This window comes from Pseudophryne corroboree, chromosome 4 (assembly GCF_028390025.1).
Source record: "Pseudophryne corroboree isolate aPseCor3 chromosome 4, aPseCor3.hap2, whole genome shotgun sequence".
NCBI lineage: Eukaryota > Metazoa > Chordata > Amphibia > Anura > Myobatrachidae > Pseudophryne > Pseudophryne corroboree.
Genome location: NC_086447.1, coordinates 933,482,856 through 933,503,406, shown reverse-complemented (window position 1 = coordinate 933,503,406; position 20,551 = coordinate 933,482,856). Strand labels below are relative to the sequence as shown.

The window sequence follows — 20,551 nt, the reverse complement described above, 5'->3', positions numbered from 1 at the left end:
GACACCCGCCCTGCAAACGCTTGGACACACACCTGCATTTTTCCATCCATTCCCTGAAAACGGTCAGTTGACACCCACAAACGCCTTCTTCCTGTCAATCTCCTTGCGAATGGATTTTTCGCACAAACCCATCGCTGAGCGGTGATCCGCTTTGTACCCATGCGGCGCACCTGCGCATTGCGGTGCCTACGCATGCGCAGTTTAGACCTGATCGCCCGCTGAATGAAAACGCAGCCTAGCAATCAGGTCTGAATTACCCCCAAAGTCCTGTAAATCACATGTATATGGGCTGAGCTTAATGTCCCTTTAAATATTAAATTGTTATTTGAATTATTATTTTTTTGAAATCGTTGCTTTTCCTTTTATTTCCGCAGCTGTCTGAAGGAATATCAAACACGCAGACTGTCTACGGCCTGACGCCCTTCACTAATTACTCAGTCGGGGTGGAGGCCTGCACTTGTGTGACATGTTGTAGTCAGGGACCTGTGGCTGCGCTGAAGACCCTGGCAGCGACACCCTCCCACCAGCGACCTCCACGTGTAACGCACAAAGCTTCAAGGGCAGTTTCTCTGCAGTGGAGTGAGCCGCGGTCACCTAATGGCATTATTCAAAGGTAAGTGTTTAATTTCTGTGACATTTAGGAATCTCTTATAATTAATTAACTAAATGTCACATTTCACTCAAACACATAATAAATGAAGCTGCTGGAAGCGCGTCTTTAATCATATCACGCTGTTCCCCTATAAGATGTGGGCGGGGGGGTTGCAGAATTTGCAGAGTTTTTGTGGGGATAGAAAGACAGGAATTTTTAATTTATTTAAATTTTTTGTAGTTTGTTAGTCAGTGGGATGAGGCAGTGGCCCCAATTCAGACCTGCGAATTTGCAGAGGTTTGCGATTGGATAGTCGCGCCCAGACAGAGTGAAAACCCGCCCCGTGCAAGTCTGCGTGCACCTTGCGAAAATGTCTGCGAACGCCGGTCAGCTGCAAATCCGTTCACAACTCACCATCTAATGATTTTCCAGTGTGTGCAGTGTGTGCGCAGCCCAGGACTTACTCCTGCAGTGTGATAGAATCAGTGTGTGCAGTGTGTGCGTAGCCCAGGACTTACTCCTACAGTGTGATAGAATCAGTGTGTGCAGTGTGCGTAGCCCAGGACTTACTCCTACAGTGCGATAGAATCAGTGTGTGCAGTGTGTGCGTAGCCCAGGACTTACTATTGCAGTGTGATAGAATCAGTGTGTGCAGTGTGTGCGTAGCCCAGGACTTACTCCTGCAGTGCGATAGAATCAGTGTGTGCAGTGTGTGCGTAGCCCAGGACTTACTCCTACAGTGCGATAGAATTAGTGTGTGCAGTGTGTGTGTAGCCCAGGACTTACTCCTACAGTGTGATAGAATCAGTGTGTGCAGTGTGTGCGTAGCCCAGGACTTACTCCTACAGTGTGATAGAATCAGTGTGTGCAGTGTGTGCGTAGCCCAGGACTTACTCCTACAGTGTGATAGAATCAGTGTGTGCAGTGTGTGCGTAGCCCAGGACTTACTCCTACAGTGCGATAGAATCAGTGTGTGCAGTGTGTGCGCAGCCCAGGACTTACTCCTGCAGTGTGATAGAATCAGTGTGTGTAGTGTGTGCGCAGCCCAGGACTTACTCCTACAGTGCGATAGAATCAGTGTGTGCAGTGTGTGCGTAGTCCAGGACTTACTCCTACAGTGCGATAGAATCAGTGTGTGCAGTGTGTGCGTAGCCCAGGACTTACTCCTGCAGTGCGATAGAATCAGTGTGTTCAGTGTGTGCGTAGTCCAGGACTTATTCCTACAGTGTGATAGAATCAGTGTGTGCAGTGTGTGTAGCCCAGGACTTACTCCTACAGTGTGATAGAATCAGTGTGTGCAGTGTGTGTGTAGCCCAGGACTTACTCCTACGGTGTGATAGAATCAGTGTGTGCAGTGTGTGCGCAGCCCATAACTTACTCCTACAGTGCGATAGAATCAGTGTGTGTGCAGTGTGTGTGTAGCCCAGGACTTACTCCTGCAGTGCGATAGAATCAGTGTGTGCAGTGTGTGCGCAGCCCAGGACTTACTCCTACAGTGTGATAGAATCAGTGTGTGCAGTGTGTGCGCAGCCCAGGACTTACTCCTACAGTGCGATAGAATCAGTGTGTGCAGTGTGTGTGTAGCCCAGGACTTACTCCTGCAGTGCGATAGAATCAGTGTGTGCAGTGTGTGCGCAGCCCAGGACTTACTCCTACAGTGTGATAGAATCAGTGTCTGCAGTGTGTGCGTAGCCCAGGACTTACTCCTACAGTGCGATAGAATCAGTGTGTGCAGTGTGTGTGTAGCTCAGGACTTACTCCTGCAGTGTGATAGAATCAGTGTGTGCAGTGTGTGTGTAGCCCAGGACTTACTCCTACAGTGCGATAGAATCAGGGTGTGCAGTGTGTGCGCAGCTCAGGACTTACTCCTACAGTGCAATAAAATCAGTGTGTGCAGTGTGCGCGCAGCCCAGGACTTACTCCTACAGTGCGATAAAATCAGTGTGTGCAGTGTGTGTGTAGCCCAGGACTTACTCCTGCAGTGCGATAGAATCAGTGTGTGCAGTGTGTGCGCAGCCCAGGACTTACTCCTACAGTGCGATAGAATCAGTGTGTGCAGTGTGTGCGTAGCCCAGGACTTACTCCTGCAGTGTGATAGAATCAGTGTGTGCAGTGTGTGCGCAGCCCAGGACTTACTCCTACAGTGCGATAGAATCAGTGTGTGCAGTGTGTGCGTAGCCCAGGACTTACTCCTACAGTGCGATAGAATCAGTGTGTGCAGTGTGTGCGCAGCCCAGGACTTACTCCTACAGTGCGATAGAATCAGTGTGTGCAGTGTGTGCGTAGCCCAGGACTTACTCCTGCAGTGTGATAGAATCAGTGTGTGCAGTGTGTGCGCAGCCCAGGACTTACTCCTACAGTGCGATAGAATCAGTGTATGCAGTGTGTGCGCAGCCCAGGACTTACTCCTACAGTGCGATAGAATCAGTGTGTGCAGTGTGTGCGTAGCCCAGGACTTACACCTGCAGTGTGATAGAATCAGTGTGTGCAGTGTGTGCGCAGCCCAGGACTTACTCCTACAGTGCGATAGAATCAGTGTGTGCAGTGTGTGCGCAGCCCAGGACTTACTCCTACAGTGCGATAGAATCAGTGTGTGCAGTGTGTGCGCAGCCCAGGACTTACTCCTACAGTGCGATAGAATCAGTGTGTGCAGTGTGTGCGCAGCCCAGGACTTACTCCTACAGTGCGATAGAATCAGTGTGTGCAGTGTGTGCGTAGCCCAGGACTTACTCCTGCAGTGTGATAGAATCAGTGTGTGCAGTGTGTGCGCAGCCCAGGACTTACTCCTGCAGTGTGATAGAATCAGGCTGATCGGGGCCGGAGCACACACCCTCCATGAAAACGCTTGGCCACGCCTGCGTTTTCCTGACATTCCCAGAAAACGGGCAGTTACCACCCCCAAACGCCGGCTACCTTTGATCACTTGCGTACGCCTAGTGATCAAAAAAGTTGCTGGATTTTTTCGCAGTTTGGCCTTGTGCGTGCGCACTGTGATCTGTACGCATGCACAGTCAATCGATAATCGGCCCGCCCAACAGCGATCAGGTCTGAATCGGGCCCAGAAAGCTGTGCGGGGCCGCGCCTTTGTGCAGGAAAAACGTATAGTTTTGGTTTGATATAGCATATGTCTATTTTTGATAATAAAGCGACACTCCGGAGCCAGGTACAGAGCGGGAGGCGGTAACGTCTGTCCAAAATGTCAAATAAATCCCCGTAGTTTGGGAAAGATTCTATAGGGCCCTAGATGGCATACAGATTTCCTCTATAAAAATAAAAACCGAGTTAAGGCAAACGGAGCCCCTCAGGGTGCACTGGGCCCTAGGCAGGAGCCTGGGGTGTATAATGCCTGATGCGGCTACGGTTTGGGGTGCTGCTAGGTTATGAATAGAACGGACCAAGAATTACAAGGGTGTGGATCACAGGGTCGATTGTCATTAGGTCGACCATTATTGGTCGACAGCTGAAATATGTCGACACAGTCATTAGGTTGACATGGAAAAAGGTTGATATGAGGTTTTGGGGTGTTGTTTTCTTTGTAAAGTGACCGGGAACCCCAATTAGTGCACCGCGTCCCCTCGCTTCGCTCGCCATGCTTCGGGCAAGGTCACTATTCCCAATTGTAGTCCACGTGGATCATAAAAAATGAAAAAGTTTAAAAAAAATGAAGACTTTTTGAAAAACTTATGTCGACCTAGTGACCATGTCGACCTATAGACTATGTTGACCTAATGCATGTCAACCGATAGTGGTCGGCCTAATGACTGTCGACCTAAATGTAGTCGACCTAAAGACCAGATACGGAATTACAAGCTCCCATATTTGTAGTCCCTCCGCCAACTAAAGACTGAGGTGTCGGTTCAATTGTAGGCGACTGTATGCCCGCCATCTAATGTGTACATATGCCGCACTTACGCTAGCTCCGAGACCCCTATAATGGGTGCAAACAAAAATGTGCAAATTTTGGTGTGAAGTCGTGGCGAGTTGGTGTGTGACGCTGCTGGCGTACGGTGCATGTGGATTTACCCCTATCAGTGTAAAGAGACACAAGAGAAGAGCGATCTATCTGGGTGTTATAGGTTTAGTATGCACAAGAACTGACGTACAGGTATAGCAAATACATTACTATAAATCAGTTACCATGGTAACAGTAATGGCGCATTTTATGTTTATATGGTGGCAGAGACTAGTGACTTCCTTCCATCCACACTGACAGTACCAGTGATGCGGCTCTACTAGGCAGATCTATGGATCCCCTGGCTATAGGGATGGTATCGGTCAGCGTTGGGCTGGGCGCCAATGTAGGTGACATTTAAACTTCAAGCTACTTCACTGATAGTTGATAATCATCCAGATAACCGGCTGTTATTGCCTCTGAGCTCGCCTGTGCGTGAAGCCATCACAATTCCTCTTCATGCCAGTCTGCATGTAGGCTGTATATTGGTGCCATATATCAGCCGTAGGCAGCCTGGCTCTGTCCGTCCACCAGTGCAGTAATTGCCAGTCTTGTACTTCCACAGTGGATGGAGAGCCACCCGCTAGCCAGGTCTGCCATGCAGTAATTACACAGTGTCACCGGTATTGTAAGGTCATTACACTCTGCAGGGTGCCCGCTGCATTGGCTCCTGGTGTAGTGCCAAGGTACAGATACATAAATCAATTCTAACGTGCCTGGATAAAGTACTAACGCTCAAACTGTAGCGCCACAAGTCCGCAATATCTCTGATGAATCTGACGTATAAATTACGCCATTATTATAATATATAGTCCAAGGCCATTATTATATTATGCAGGGGCATAACTAGAACTTGCCCCATAGCCAAATCTTAAAAGCCCCCCCCCCCCCCCCCCGTCACTACAATGCTGCTTAGGTGAGCAAGAGAAAGAGAGCGAGGGGAGCAAGAGAGACAAAGAGGGTGTCAGGGGGAGAAAGAGACAGAGGAGAAGAAAGAGAGAGAGGAGGGTTTCATGGAAATAGAGGGAATGGGAGAAAGAGAGAGAGAGGCGCGCGAAAGAGAGAGAGAGGTGTTGTTAAGGAGAAAGAGAGAGAAAGGGATAAGAGGAGAGAGAGTGAGAGAGGGTGTCAGGGGGAGAAAGAGATAGAGGAGTAGAAAGAGAGAGAGAGAGAGGAGGGTTTCATGGAAATAGAGGGAATGGGAGAAAGAGAGAGGCGCAAGAGATTGAGAGGTGGTAGGGAGAAAGAGAGAGAAAGGGATGAGAGGAGGGAGAGAGAGAGTGAGGGAGGGTGTCAGGGGGAGAAAGATATAGAGGAGAAGAAAGAGAGAGAGGAGGGTTACATGGAAATAGAGGGAATGGGAGAAAGAGAGAGAGAGGCGCGCGAAAGAGAGGTGTTGTTAAGGAGAAAGAGAGAGAAAGGGATGAGAGGAGGGAGAGAGAGAGTGAGGGAGGGTGTCAGGGGGAGAATGATATAGAGGAGAAGAAAGAGAGAGAGAGAGGAGGGTTTCATGGAAATAGAGGGAATTGGAGAAAGAGAGAGGCGCAAGAGATTGAGAGGTGGTAGGGAGAAAGAGAGAGAAAGGGATGAGAGGAGGGAGAGAGAGAGTGAGGGAGGGTGTCAGGGGGAGAAAGATATAGAGGAGAAGAAAGAGAGAGAGGAGGGTTACATGGAAATAGAGGGAATGGGAGAAAGAGAGAGAGAGGCGCGCAAAAGAGAGGTGTTGTTAAGGAGAAAGAGAGAGAAAGGGATGAGAGGAGGGAGAGAGAGAGTGAGGGAGGGTGTCAGGGGGAGAAAGATATAGAGGAGAAGAAAGAGAGAGAGGAGGGTTACATGGAAATAGAGGGAATTGGAGAAAGAGAGAGAGGAGCTAGAGAGAGAGGTGTTAGGGAGAAAGAGAGAGAAAGGGATGAGAGGAGGGAGAGAGAAAGAGGGGGGTGTAAGAGAGGTAAGAGGAGCAAGAGAGAGAGGTAGGGGAGCGAGAGATTGTGTCAAGGAGGTAGGGAGAGAGAAAGACAGAGGAATGAGAGTGAGAGCGTCAGTGAGAGACAGAGAGGGAGAGATAGAGGGTGTTGAGAGAGAGAAAAAGTGTCAGAGAGAGAATGTCAGAGAGAGAGAGAGAGTGTCAGGGAAAGAGAGGGTGAGAATGAGAGACAGTGTCAGGGAGAGAGAGGAGAGAGAGAAAGTGGCAGAGAAAGGGAGAGACAGTGTCACAGAGGGAGCTAGAGAGTAAGAGAGAGAATCAGTGTCAGAGAGATAGGGAGAGAGAACAGTGTCAGGGAGAGAGAGAGAGGGAGGAGGAGTGAGCAGGAGAGACATTACCTGATTACTGCACAGTTAATTCTCTGATGGGGCAGGCACTTCACGGCATTAGGCTCCACCCCCTAAATAACTGCAAAATGCGTCACTGCACTCCCTGCTGCTGGGAGCCTGCCAGGTAGGGACAGAGCGGGAGGGACAGGCTGGGACTGCCGGTTCTGTCCTGTGGGTGGGAATGAAGGGGGAGCAGCAGGTCTCGGAGGCAGTCTGTGACAGGGTGCAAGAGGAGCTGTGAACTCTGGAAGCAGCCCGGGCCCCATAGCAGCTGCGCCCCCTGTAGTGGGCCGATGTGCGTGTGGGGCCTGTTTTGTTTGTTGACATGCGAGGGATGGTGCTGTCACCATGATTACACGGTATACCTTTGGTGTTGTCGCCATGGTTACACGGTATACCTCTGGTGCTGTCACCATGGTTACACGGTATACCTCTGGTGCTGTCGCCATGGTTACACAGTATACCTCTAGTGCTGTCGCCATGGTTACACGCTACACCTCTGGTGCTGTCGCCATGGTTACACGGTATACCTCTGATGCTGTCACCATGATTACACGGTATACCTCTGGTGCTGTCACCATGATTACACGGTATACCTCTGGTGCTGTCACCATGGTTACACGGTATACTTCTGGTGCTGTCACCATGGTTACACGGTATACCTCTGATGCTGTCGCCATGGTTACACGGTATACCTCTGGTGCTGTCGCCATGGTTACACGGTATACCTCTGATGTTGTCCATGTGAGGCCACTTCTACAAATTATTCCAGGGCCACTTTCAGTTCCCATTCCGTTTGTGCCCAACTTTGAAAGAAAGTGCCATGGAATATGCTAGCGCTACATACTGTAACTGTTAATAAATAAATACATAGCGCTACAGGTAAGAATAATAAAAATTTCACACGGCAGTGACAATGTGAAACAAGTTGTAATACCAAAAGCTGTATTATACATTTATTTATTTTACCTCATTTATTTTATTGTTTCCTGTGGGGGCCAATGTGTGTGGTTTTTCCTGTGGGGGCCAATATGTGTGGTTTTTCCTGTTCTAGAAGCAGCTACATAAATGTTAAGTAGAATCTGACTGGTTGCTATGAGCAAAATCACCAGTTCTAAAAACCTCCCACCTTAGTAAATGTCCCCCATGGAATTGCTCACATTGGAGGCTACTCAGATGGATGATCTGCACCTACAGTAGCATAGGGCTGGTGAACGTTACAATGGTGCGACTGATGGCGTCTAAAGACTCACAAAGCGTTATTGCAGCATCTGTAGACACTGAAAGTGGCGTCTCTGTCCTTGTATATCTGGATGTACACCAGGGAAGGGCATTGTAGCGTCATTAGCATAAAGTCACAGACGCAACTGCAGAAAAAGATGCAATGAAGGCCGCAACTGCGCCCAACTCAGGATCAGACCCGTAGGAGGAATCCCGCCCCCTCAACAGACTCCACCCCCACAACAGACTCCACCCCCAGTAGGGCTGCTTCCATAAATTTCCCGGATTGGTTTTCTATCCCAATCCACCCCTGGTTAGTATTATATTATACAGTACTGGGTTATTGTTGTACTATACATACTAGGCCAGTATTATATTACACAGTACTCGGTCAGTATTCTATTATACAGTATTAGGTCAGTATTATATTTTACCGTATTATATTAAACAGTATTAGGTCAGTATTATATTACATAGTATAGGTCAGTATTATATTATACAGTTCTAGGTCATTATATTATACAGCACTAGGCTAGTATTATATTATACAGTACTAGGTTAGTATTATATTATATAGTACTAGGTCATTATTATATTATACAGTACTAGGCTAGTATTATATTATACAGTACTAGGTTAGTATTATATTATACAGTATTAGGTCAGTATTATATTATACAGTATTAGGTCAGTATTATACTATACAGTATTGTATTATATTATACAGTACTAGGTCAGTATTATACTATACAGTATTATATTATACAGTACTAGGTTAGTATTATAGTATACATCATTAGGCCATTATTATATTATATAGTACTTAGCCAGTATAATGTTATATAGTATTAGGTCTGGAATATATTATACAGTACTAGCTTAGTATTATATTATACATACTAGGCCAGTATTATATTACATAGTACTAGGTCAGTATTATTATATTTTATATAGTACTATGCCAGTATTATATTATACAGTACTAGGTCAGTAATATATTTTACAGCACTAGGTCAGTATTATATTATACAGTTCTATTCTAGTATTATATTATACAGTACTATTTTAGTATTATATTATACAGTACTAGGTCAGTATTATATTATACAGTACTAGGTCAGTTTTATATTATACGGTACTAGGCCAATATTATATTGTAAAGTACTAGGTTAGTATTATATTATACAGTACTAGACCATTATTATATTATACAGTACTAGGTTATTATTATATTATACAATACTAGACCAGTATTATATTATACAGTACTAGGTTAGTATTATATTATACAATACTAGGCCAGTATTATATTATACAGTACTAGGTTAGTATTATATTATGCAATACTAGGCCAGTATTATATTATACAGTACTATGTCAGTATTATATTATACAGTACTAGGTCAGTTTTATATTATACAGTACTAGGCCAATATTATATTGTAAAGTACAATAGTAGTATTATATTATACAGTACTAGGTCATTATATTATACAGTAAAAGGCTAGTAATATATGATACAGTACTAGCTTAGTATTATATTATACAGTACTAGGTCATTATTATATTACACAGTACTAGGCAATTATTGTATTATACAGTACTAGCTTAGTATTATTTTATACATACTAAGCCAGTATTATATTATACAGTGCTAGGTTAGTATTATATTATACAGTACTAGGTCAGTTTTATATTATACAGTACTAGGCCAGTATTATATTATACAGTACTAGGTCCGTTTTATATTATACAGTACTAGGCCAGTATTATATTGTACAGTACTAGGTTAGTATTTTATTATACAGTACTGGGTCATTATATTATACAGTACTGGGCTAGTATTATATTGTACAGTACTAGATTAGTATTATATTATACGGTACTAGGTCATTATTATATTATACATTACTAGGCCAATATTATATTATACAGTACTAGGTCAAGTAATATATTTTACAGCACTAGGTCAGTATTATATTATACTTTACTATTCTAGTATTAAATTATACAGTACTATTTTAGTATTATATTATACAGTATCAGGTTAGTATTATATTATACAGTACTAAGTCAGTATTATATTATACAGTATTAGAGTGTAGTAGTATATTATACAGTACTACTAGGTCATAATTATATTATACAGTACTAGGTCAGTATTATATTATACAGTACTAGGTTACTATTATATTATACAGTACTAGGTCAGTATTATATTATACAGTATTAGGTTACCATTATATTATACAGTACTAGGTCAGTAATATATTTAAAAAGTGCTAGGTCAGTATTCTCTGGCATCCATAAGGGATATTGGGGACACATTAGTACGATGGGTATAGACGGGGTCCAAAGGAGCCAGTGCACTTTGAATTTCTTCCACTGGGTGTGCTGGCTCCTCCCCTCTATGCCCCCTCCCACAGGCAGTTTAGAAAAGAGTGCCCTCAGGAGAGGATGCGCACTCTGCTAGCTCCAGAGTTTTTCTTGAATTTCTTTTAAAGTTTTATTTATTTCGGTAGTTAGGAGTTAGGGGGGGGGGGGCAGTAGCAGATCTTGCCACGGGCAAGCAGGACTTTTGCCCGGGGAGCCGCCTTCCGGAGGGCGCCGACGCCATCCGGAGGGTGCCGCACCATGGCAAGATCCGCTGCTGCTGTGCCCCCCGCTGCCCGCTCTGTCCCGCTGCCGCTGCCCCCCGCTGTGAAGGGAACTAGACGCGTAGCGTCTAGTTTCCATTCGTGGAGAGGACCTTTACTGTGCGGTACGCGATGACGTCATCGCGCACCGCACAGCAAAGGTCCTCTCCCTTCGTGGAGATGACCTTTGCTGTGCGGTGCGCGATGACGTCATTGCGCACCGCACATCATTTCAGCGGCGCTACTACTGTACAGGGGACGTAACTGACCATGCCCCCTGTATGAAGCCACGCCCCTATTGGCCGCCCGGGGTGCTAGAAGCCCAAGAACCGGCCCTGGGGGAGGGGGGGGGGGTCACCGGCCTTGCGAGGTGCAGAGCCGCTTCCCCGCTGCAGGACCACCATCCTGAGGGGTTGTTTGTTCAGCGGGGCGCTGCGCCTTGGCTGTCGCAACCGCAGCATGCCGCGCACACACCTAACAGATGCCTGAAGGTGAACGTCGGTGGTGAGTACAAACCGGGGGCCCCGCTAGGGGGGTCCCCCGGTTCATGGTGCGGCTATCACATGGGTGAGGCATACGGGTCCCTCCTGGGGGGGACCCGCTATAGCCCCTGTGTGAAACTGGCTAGTGGTGGGCTGAACTAAGCATTCATGTAAGGATACAGCATGTTTTGGAGACATGGCCAGTATAAATATATTCAGTAGCTCCGGCGCCATTACAGGGGGCGGAGCTACATCTGAGCGGGCTCAGCTGCATTTTGGCGCCTTCCTCTGCATAAGCAGCAGCAGCCTCATACAGCTCCTCCGGACTCTGACACACGCTGGATCACTGGTACCGGGTGTAGTTTAGGGGGAGAGCCGCTATTTGTGCACATCACTTATTCCTAAAGGGGAAATCAAACAGTTTTCACTGATGAAAAAATGTTCTCTAGCGTTGGGTGTGCTGGTGCCTACTCTTCCTCTGTGTCTCTTCTCACATACAATAGGTCAGGCTGTATGTGTATTGTTGTGTTACTTTTCATCATGGTAAAACACAAGTTATGCAGTGTGTGTAACTCCAGATTCTCCCCACTCTCATCTGGTTCCATTTCATGTGAGCAGTGTAGTCAGTCCTCACAAAACGTATAATGTCTGATATGTCATCTCAGCTCACTGCAAATGCCCACAAAACACAAGAACTGCAACAGGCAGTAGTAGATCTCGCTGCCAGGGCTGATGTTCCCCATCCGCTTTCCTATCTACTGCAGGTCCACATAAACGTGCTTTACCTGCACTTCTATCAGATACTGATGATGATATAAGGATGATGGGAAATATGTGGATCCCATAAGTGGGGATTCCACTCCTACACAGGGTATTAAACCCCTCATTTAAGCTATAAGGGATGTGCTAAAGCTCCCCCTAGAGGATGCTGCAAATCAGCAGTCCTTTTTCCTCCCTCAAGACAAACTGACTGTCACATTTCCAGATTCTAAAGAATTAGATGATTTATTTAAGCTAGCCTGGAAAAATCCAGATAAGAAATATCACAAAACTGTTTTTGCATACATTCCCCTTTGCCCCTGATGGCAGAAAGTTCTGGGAAGAATCTCTGGCTGTAGACATCTCAGTCTCTCGCCTCTCTAAGAAGTCGGTACTCCCTGCTACGGGCTCCTTTACAGTAAAGGACCCGGGGGATAGAAAAATTGAGACCACGCTGAAATCTATCTACATTGCTGCAGGTATATCTCAAAGACCGGTCAATGCAGGTTGCTGGATGACACATGCAATTCATTCCTGGGCTACTCAAATTCAGGAGGGTCTCTCGGGTGACATGACCCTGGTTACTACGGTACCTTTCCTAAAACACATTCAGGACACGGCATCCTCTGTGACTCCCTTAAAGAGACTGGCAATATTACTGCTAGGACCACTGCTATGGCTGTGTCAGCATGCAGAGCCATATGGTTGCGTCAGTGGATTGCAGATGCTGACTCCAAACGCAATGTGGAATCTCTTCCCTTTACAGATGAATGGCTCTTCGGAGGCGAATTGGACGCATGGATCTCCAAAGTTACAGCTAGGAAATCCACGTTTCTTGCCTCGGGGGCTCCGCCTTCTAGACGTACCTACCCGAGACCGTCTACTTGGTCCTTTCGGTCCACCAGATTTCGATCTAGGGCCAGTGGTGCCTCCAATGCGGCTAGAGGCACCAGGGGTAAACCTAAGAAACCAGCCGTTGCCGGCTCTCAGGAATAGAGCACCAGTTCAGCTTCCGCATAAACCTCAGCATGACGTTGCCCGCCCACCCCGGGAGGATCTCGAGGTGGGAGCTCATTTATGTCACTTCAGCTACATTTGGGAAAGTGCCTGCCAGGATACCTGGGTATGGGACCTTATTTCTCAGGGTTACAAGCTGGAGTTCGACGGTGCTCCTCCCCAATGATTTTTCAAATCAAGCTTACCAGCTTTGGAAAATATGCGTGTTACGCTACTACTGGCCATCACAAAGTTGGTCCTGTCCCAAGTCATTGTTCCAGTACCCCTGCAACAGCAAGGACAAGGTTACTACTCCAGTCTGTTCGTAGTGCCAAAACCATACGGGTCTGTGAGGCCCACTTTGAATCTGAAGTCCTTGAATCCTTACCTGAAAGCTTTCAAATTCAAGATGGAATCTTTGAGAGCAGTGATCGCAGTCCTGGAGCAGGAATTCCTAGTGTCCCTGGATATCAAGGACGCCTACCTCCATATCCCAATTTGGCCTCCTCATCAGGCCTATCTGAGGTTTGCCCTTCTGAACGATCACTGCCAGTTCCAGGCGTTACCCTTCAGCCTGTCTACAGCTCTGAGGATGTTTACGAAGGTGATGGCAGAAATGATGTTCCAGCTCAGAGTCCAGGGGGTCAACGTGGTCCCATACCTGGACGATCTCCAGGGAGCTTCTACTGCTCCATATAGATTGCACTATCCACCTTCTGTCACACCACGGGTAGATCCTCAATCTACAGAAGTCCCACCTGGAGCCATCTCAGCGGCTCCTGTTTCTGGGAATGCTACTGGATACTGTAGCGCAGAAAGTGTTCCTCCCAGAGGACAAAGTGAGCACTCTCCAGGAAATGGTTCTCATGGTTCTCCGACCGGCTCGAGTATCCATTCATCTTTGCATAAGATTGTTGGGAAAGATGGTAGCCTCGTACGAGGCCATTCAGTATGGGAGGTTTCATGCGAGACCCTTTCAATTGGACATCCTGAATAAGTGGTCCGGTTCCCATCTTCAGATGCACCGGATGATTCAACTGTAACCCCAGGCCAGGATTTCACTCCTGTTGTGGCTGCAGTCTTCCAATCTCCTGGAAGGTCGACGCTTCGGGATTCAGGATTGGATCCTCCTCACGATGGATGCGAGTCTGAGAGGATGGGGAGCTGTCACCCAAGGGGCGCAGTTCCGGGGCAGGTGGTCTGCCCAAGAGGCCCTACTTCCGATCAGCATCCTGGAACGGGCTATCTACAATGCTCTGATTCAGGCCTCCCTTCTGCTCCGGGATCAGGCAATTCAGGTACAGTCGGACAACGCCACGGCTGTGGCGTACATCAATCGACAAGGAGGGACAAAAAGCCAGGCCTGCATGCGAGAAGTATCAAGAATACTCCTCTGGGAGGAAAGAAATGCAAGAGCACTGTCCGCAATCTTCATTCCGGGAGTGGACAACTGGGAAGCAGACTTCCTGAGTCGCCACGATCTCCACCCAGGGGAGTGGGGCCTACACCCTCAGGTGTTTCAACAGATCATCGACAGGTGGGGTTGCCCCCAGATCGACATGATGGCGTCTCACCTCAACAAGAAACTTTGCTGCTATTGCTTGCGAACCAGAGACCCTCAAGGCATGTGCAGTGAATACACTGACGTCGCCTTGGCCTTACCAGCTGGTCTACGTATTTCCTCCGATTCCGTTGATCCCAAAGGTGCTCAAGAGGATCCGGCATCTGCTTGCCCCGAATTGGCCCCGGAGAGCGTGGTACGCGGATCTTCGGGGCATGTCCATAGAATACCCTTGGCCTCTGCCAGTAAGAAGGGATATTCTTCAGCAAGGTCCGTTCGTCTACCCGGACTTACGACGGCTTCGTTTGACGGCATGGAAGTTGAGCGGAACATCCTAGCTCACAAGGGACTTTGCAGAAAGGTCATTGCTACTATGGTGCAAGCCAGGAAACCTGTGACATCAAAACACTATCATCATATCTGGTGGAGATGTCTCCTGGTGCGAGGAACACACATATCCATCTGCCGAATTCCACTTGGGAAGATTCCTTCGTTTCTTGCAGGCTGGAATGGATAAAGACTTACGTCTGGGATCCATTAAGGTCCAGATTTCAGCTCTTTCAATCTTCTTCCAAAAGAAGTTGGCTATGCTGCCTGAAGTTCAGATCTTCTTGCACATATACAACCTCCGTTTGTGCCACCTACGGCACCTTGGGATTTGGATGTGGTGTTACGATTTCTGCAGTCCTCCTGGTTTGAACCTCTGATGACGGTGGAAGACAAGTACCTGACGTAGAAGACAGTGATGTTACTGGCCCTGGCTTCTGCTAGGCGTGTCTTGGAATTGGGGGCCTTATCGTGTAAAATTCCTTACTTGGTCTTTTACGAGAACAGAGTGGAGCTCAGGACTAGACAGCAGTTCCTGCCGAAGGTAGTCTCCGCGTTTCACTTGTATCAACCTATTGTGATCCTGTCCAGTTCTGGCACTTCTGCCCCTTCGGAGGCATTGGATGCGTTGCAAGCCTTGCAGATCTATGTCAAGAGGATGGCTCTGATCAGAAAGACGGATTCCTTGTTTCTGCTGTATGATGCGCAGAAGAAGGGTTGCCCTGCTTCAAAGCAGTCCATTGCTCATTGGCTTCAGCTTACTATCCATCAGGCCTATGTGTTGGCAGCCTTACCTGTTCCACAGTCTCTGAAGGCCCACTCTACAAGTTCGGTGGGGTCTTCCTGGTAGGCTGCCCGTGGAGTTTTGGCCTGCAACTGTGCCGAGCGGCTACCTGGTCGGGGAAGAACACCTTTGTGAAGTTCTACAAGTTTGATACACTTGCCAAAGAGGATACCCAGTTTGGGCAGACGGTGCTGCAGATGTCTCCGCACGTTCCCGCCGGTTCTGGAAGCTTTGGGACATCCCCATCGTACTAACGTGTTCCCAGTATCCCTTATGGATGCTAGAGAAAATAGGATTTTAAATACCTACCGGTAAATCCTTTTCTCGTAGTCCATAAGGGATATTGGCCCTCATTCCGAGTTCATCACTCGCTAGCTACTTTTAGCAGCCGTGCAAACGCATTTTCGCCGCCCACAGGGGAGTGTCTTTTCGCTTTGCAAGTGTGCGATCGCATGTGCAGCCGAGCGGTACAAAAACATTTTGTGCAAAACAAGACCAGCCCTGTAGTTACTTATCCTGTGCGATGATTTCAGCGACGGAGGTCCCGGAATTGACGTCAGATACTCGCCCTGCAAACGCCTGGACACGCCTGCGTTTTCCCTACCACTCCCAGAAAACGGTCAGTTGACACCCATAAACCCCCTCTTCCTGTCAATCTCCTTGCGATCGGCTGTGCGAATGGAATCGTCGCTAGAAGCATTGCACGGCAACGATGCTGTTTGTAGCCGTACGACGCGCATGCGCATTGCGGTGCATACGCATGCGCAGTTTTGCCGTTTTTTTTACCTGATCGCTGCGCTGTGAAAATCGGCAGTGTGCGATCAACTTGCAATGACCCCCCTTGGGCGCCCGCCTCTGTGCGGTGACTTTCTGCAGGTTCTCTGTTATGTGTTACCTGTTCAGCGGTTGCTGTTTATGTTGCCAGCTGTTGCTGGCCAAGTTATGTTATGGTGTGCTGGTGTGTAAATCTCACCACACCTGTTGTTGTTATGTTCCTTCTCTCAAGTATGTCATTCTCCTTCGGCACTGTTTTACCTATAACTGCCTGTAGGAAGGGGCATAGAGGGGAGGAGCCAGCACTCCCAATTGAAGAAATTTAAAGTGCACTGGCTCCTTTGGACCCCATCTTTACCCATCGTACTAATGTGTCCCCAATGGGGGTCATTCCGAGTTGATCACTCGCTAGCTAGTTTTAGCAGCCGTCCAAACGCTATGCCGCCGCCCACTGGGGAGTGTATTTTAGCTTAGCAGAAGTGTGAACGCTTGTGCAGCCGAGCTCTGCAAAAACAGTTTGTGCAGTTTCTGAGTATCTCTGAACCTACTCAGCGCTTGCGATCACTTCAGCCTATTCGTGTCCGGATTTGACGTCATACACCCGCCCAGCGATCGCCCAGCCACGCCTGCGTTTTTGCAAACTCTCCCTGAAAACGGTCAGTTGACACCCAGAAACGCCCTCTTCCTGTCAATCTTCTGGCGACCGTCAGAGCGACTGAAAACTTCACTAGAACCTGTGTAATACAACAAATGCCTTTGTACCCGTACGTCGCGCGTGCGCATTTCGGTGCATACGCATGCGCAGAAATGCAGATTTTTAGCCTGATCGCTGCGCTGCGAACAACGGCAACTAGCGATCAACTCGGAATTACCCACTGTGTTACTATTATATTATACAGTACTAGATCATTATTATATTATACAGTACTGAGCTAGTATTATATTATACAGTACTGAGCTAGTATTATATTATACAGTACTAGGTCATTATTATATTATACAGTACTAGGTCATTATTATATTATACAGTACTGAGCTAGTATTATATTATACAGTACTGAGCTAGTATTATATTATACAGTACTAGGTCATTATTATATTATACAGTACTAGGTCATTATTATATTATACAGTACTGAGCTAGTATTATATTATACAGTACTGAGCTAGTATTATATTATACAGTACTAGGTCATTATTATATTATACAGTACTAGGTCATTATTATATTATACAGTACTGAGCTAGTATTATATTATACAGTACTAGGTCATTATTATATTATACAGTACTAGGTCATTATTATATTATACAGTACTGAGCTAGTATTATATTATACAGTACTAGGTCATTATTATATTATACAGTACTAGGTCATTATTATATTATACAGTACTAGGCTAGTTTTATATTATACAGTACTAGGCTAGTATTATATTATACAGTACTAGGTCATTATTATATTATACAGTACTAGGTCGTTATTATATTATACAGTACTGAGCTAGTATTATATTATACAGTACTAGGTCATTATTATATTATACAGTACTAGGTCATTATTATATTATACAGTACTAGGTCATTATTATATTATACAGTACTGGGCTAGTATTATATTATACAGTACTAGGTCATTATTATATTATACAGTACTAGGCTAGTATTATATTATACAGTACTAGGTCATTATTATATTATACAGTACTGGGCTAGTATTATATTATACAGTACTAGGCTAGTATTATATTATACAGTACTAGGTCATTATTATATTATACAGTACTGGGCTAGTATTATATTATACAGTACTAGGTCATTATTATATTATACAGTACTGGGCTAGTACTATATTATACAGTACTAGGCTAGTATTATATTATACAGTACTAGGTCATTATTATATTATACAGTACTGGGCTAGTATTATATTATACAGTACTAGGCTAGTATTATATTATACAGTACTAGGCTAGTATTATATTATACAGTACTAGGTCATTATTATATTATACAGTACTAGGCTAGTATTATATTATACAGTACTAGGTCATTATTATATTATACAGTACTGGGCTAGTATTATATTATACAGTACTAGGCTAGTATTATATTATACAGTACTAGGCTAGTATTATATTATACAGTACTAGGTCATTATTATATTATACAGTACTAGGCTAGTATTATATTATACAGTACTAGGCCAGTATTATATTATACAGTACTAGGTTAGTATTATACAGTACTAGGCTAGTATTATATTATACAGTACTAGGCCATTATTATATTATACAGTACTAGGCTAGTATTATATTATACAGAAGTATGTTAGTATTATATTATATAGTAATAGGTCATTATTATATTATACAGTACTAGGTTAATATTATATTATACAGTACTAGGTCAGTATTCTATTGTTCCGGTATGAATGGTCGACAGTGTTATGGACGACAATCATTAGGTCGACATGGACAAATGGTCGACACGTGAAAATCGTCGACACATGAAAGGTTGACACATGAACAGGCCGACATGGCTTTTTGAACTGTTTTTTGGGTCATTTTTTCCGTAACATGACCAGGAACCCCAATTAGTGTACCGAGTCCCCTTGCATGGCTCACTTCGCTTCAGGTTACTATTCCCAATCGTAGTCCACGTGGATGTTAAAGTATTAAAAAGTTAAAAATCTATATATATATTTTTTTTTTTAAAGCCATGTCGACCTCTTCATGGTGTCGACCATTTGTCCATGTTGACCATGCCAATGTCGACCAATAGTGGTCGACCTAATGAGTGTCGACCTTAACATTATCGACCATCTGAACGGATACCGTATTATATTATACAGTACTAGGCTAATATTATATTATACAGTACTAGACCATTATTATATTATACATTACTAGGTTAGTATTATATTATACAGTACTGGGCTAGTATTATATTATACAGTGCTAGACCATTATTATAATAAGAATTTACTCACCGGTAATTCTATTTCTCGTAGTCCGTAGTGGATGCTGGGAACTCCGTAAGGACCATGGGGAATAGACGGGCTCCGCAGGAGACTGGGCACTCTAAGAAAGAATTAGGACTACTGGTGTGCACTGGCTCCTCCCTCTATGCCCCTCCTCCAGACCTCAGTTATGGAAACTGTGCCCGGAAGAGCTGACACAATAAGGAAAGGATTTGGAATCCCGGATAAGACTCATACCAGCCACACCAATCATACCGTACAACTCGTGATACTATACCCAGTTAACAGTATGAATAACAACTGAGCCTCACGAACAGATGGCTCATAACAATAACCCTTTAGTTAGGCAATAACTATATACAAGTATTGCAGACAATCCGCACTTGGGATGGGCGCCCAGCATCCACTACGGACTACGAGAAATAGAATTACCGGTGAGTAAATTCTTATTTTCTCTGACGTCCTAGTGGATGCTGGGAACTCCGTAAGGACCATGGGGATTATACCAAAGCTCCCAAACGGGCAGGAGAGTGCGGATGACTCTGCAGCACCGAATGAGCAAACTCAAGGTCCTCCTCAGCCAGGGTATCAAACTTGTAGAATTTTGCAAACGTGTTTGATCCCGACCAGGTAGCAGCTCGGCAAAGTTGTAAAGCCGAGACCCCTCGGGCAGCCGCCCAAGAAGAGCCCACCTTCCTCGTGGAGTGGGCCTTTACTGATTTAGGATGCGGCAGTCCAGCCGCAGAATGTGCAAGTTGAATCGTGGAGCAGATCCAGCGAGCAATAGTCTGCTTAGAAGCAGGAGCACCCAGCTTGTTGGGTGCATGCAGGATAAACAGCGAGTCAGTCTTCCTGACTCCAGCCGTCCTGGAAACATAGATTTTCAGGGCCCGGACTACGTCCAGCAACTTGGAGGCCTCCAAGTCCCGAGTAGCCGCAGGCACCACAGTAGGTTGGTTCAAATGAAACGCTGATACCACCTTAGGGAGGGATTGGGGACGCGTCCTCAATTCTGCTCTGTCCATATGGAAGATCAGATAGGGGCTTTTACAGGACAAAGCCGCCAATTCTGACACCCGCCTAGCCGAAGCCAAGGCCAAAAGCATGACCACTTTCCACGTGAGATATTTTAATTCCACGGTCTGAAGTGGCTCAAACCAATGTGATTTTA

At 45.8% G+C, this 20,551-nt stretch overlaps 1 protein-coding gene across 1 annotated transcript in view; it reads left to right on the top strand.

The window, feature by feature from the left end:
- The window catches only part of USH2A (usherin), a 1,656,840-nt gene that overhangs the window by 1,577,880 nt on the left and 58,409 nt on the right, over positions 1-20,551 (top strand). Inside the window, exon 68 of the mRNA XM_063919430.1 lies at positions 375-613. Within this exon, the coding sequence (XP_063775500.1) occupies positions 375-613 (239 nt within the window). The remainder of the gene's footprint in view (positions 1-374; positions 614-20,551) is intronic.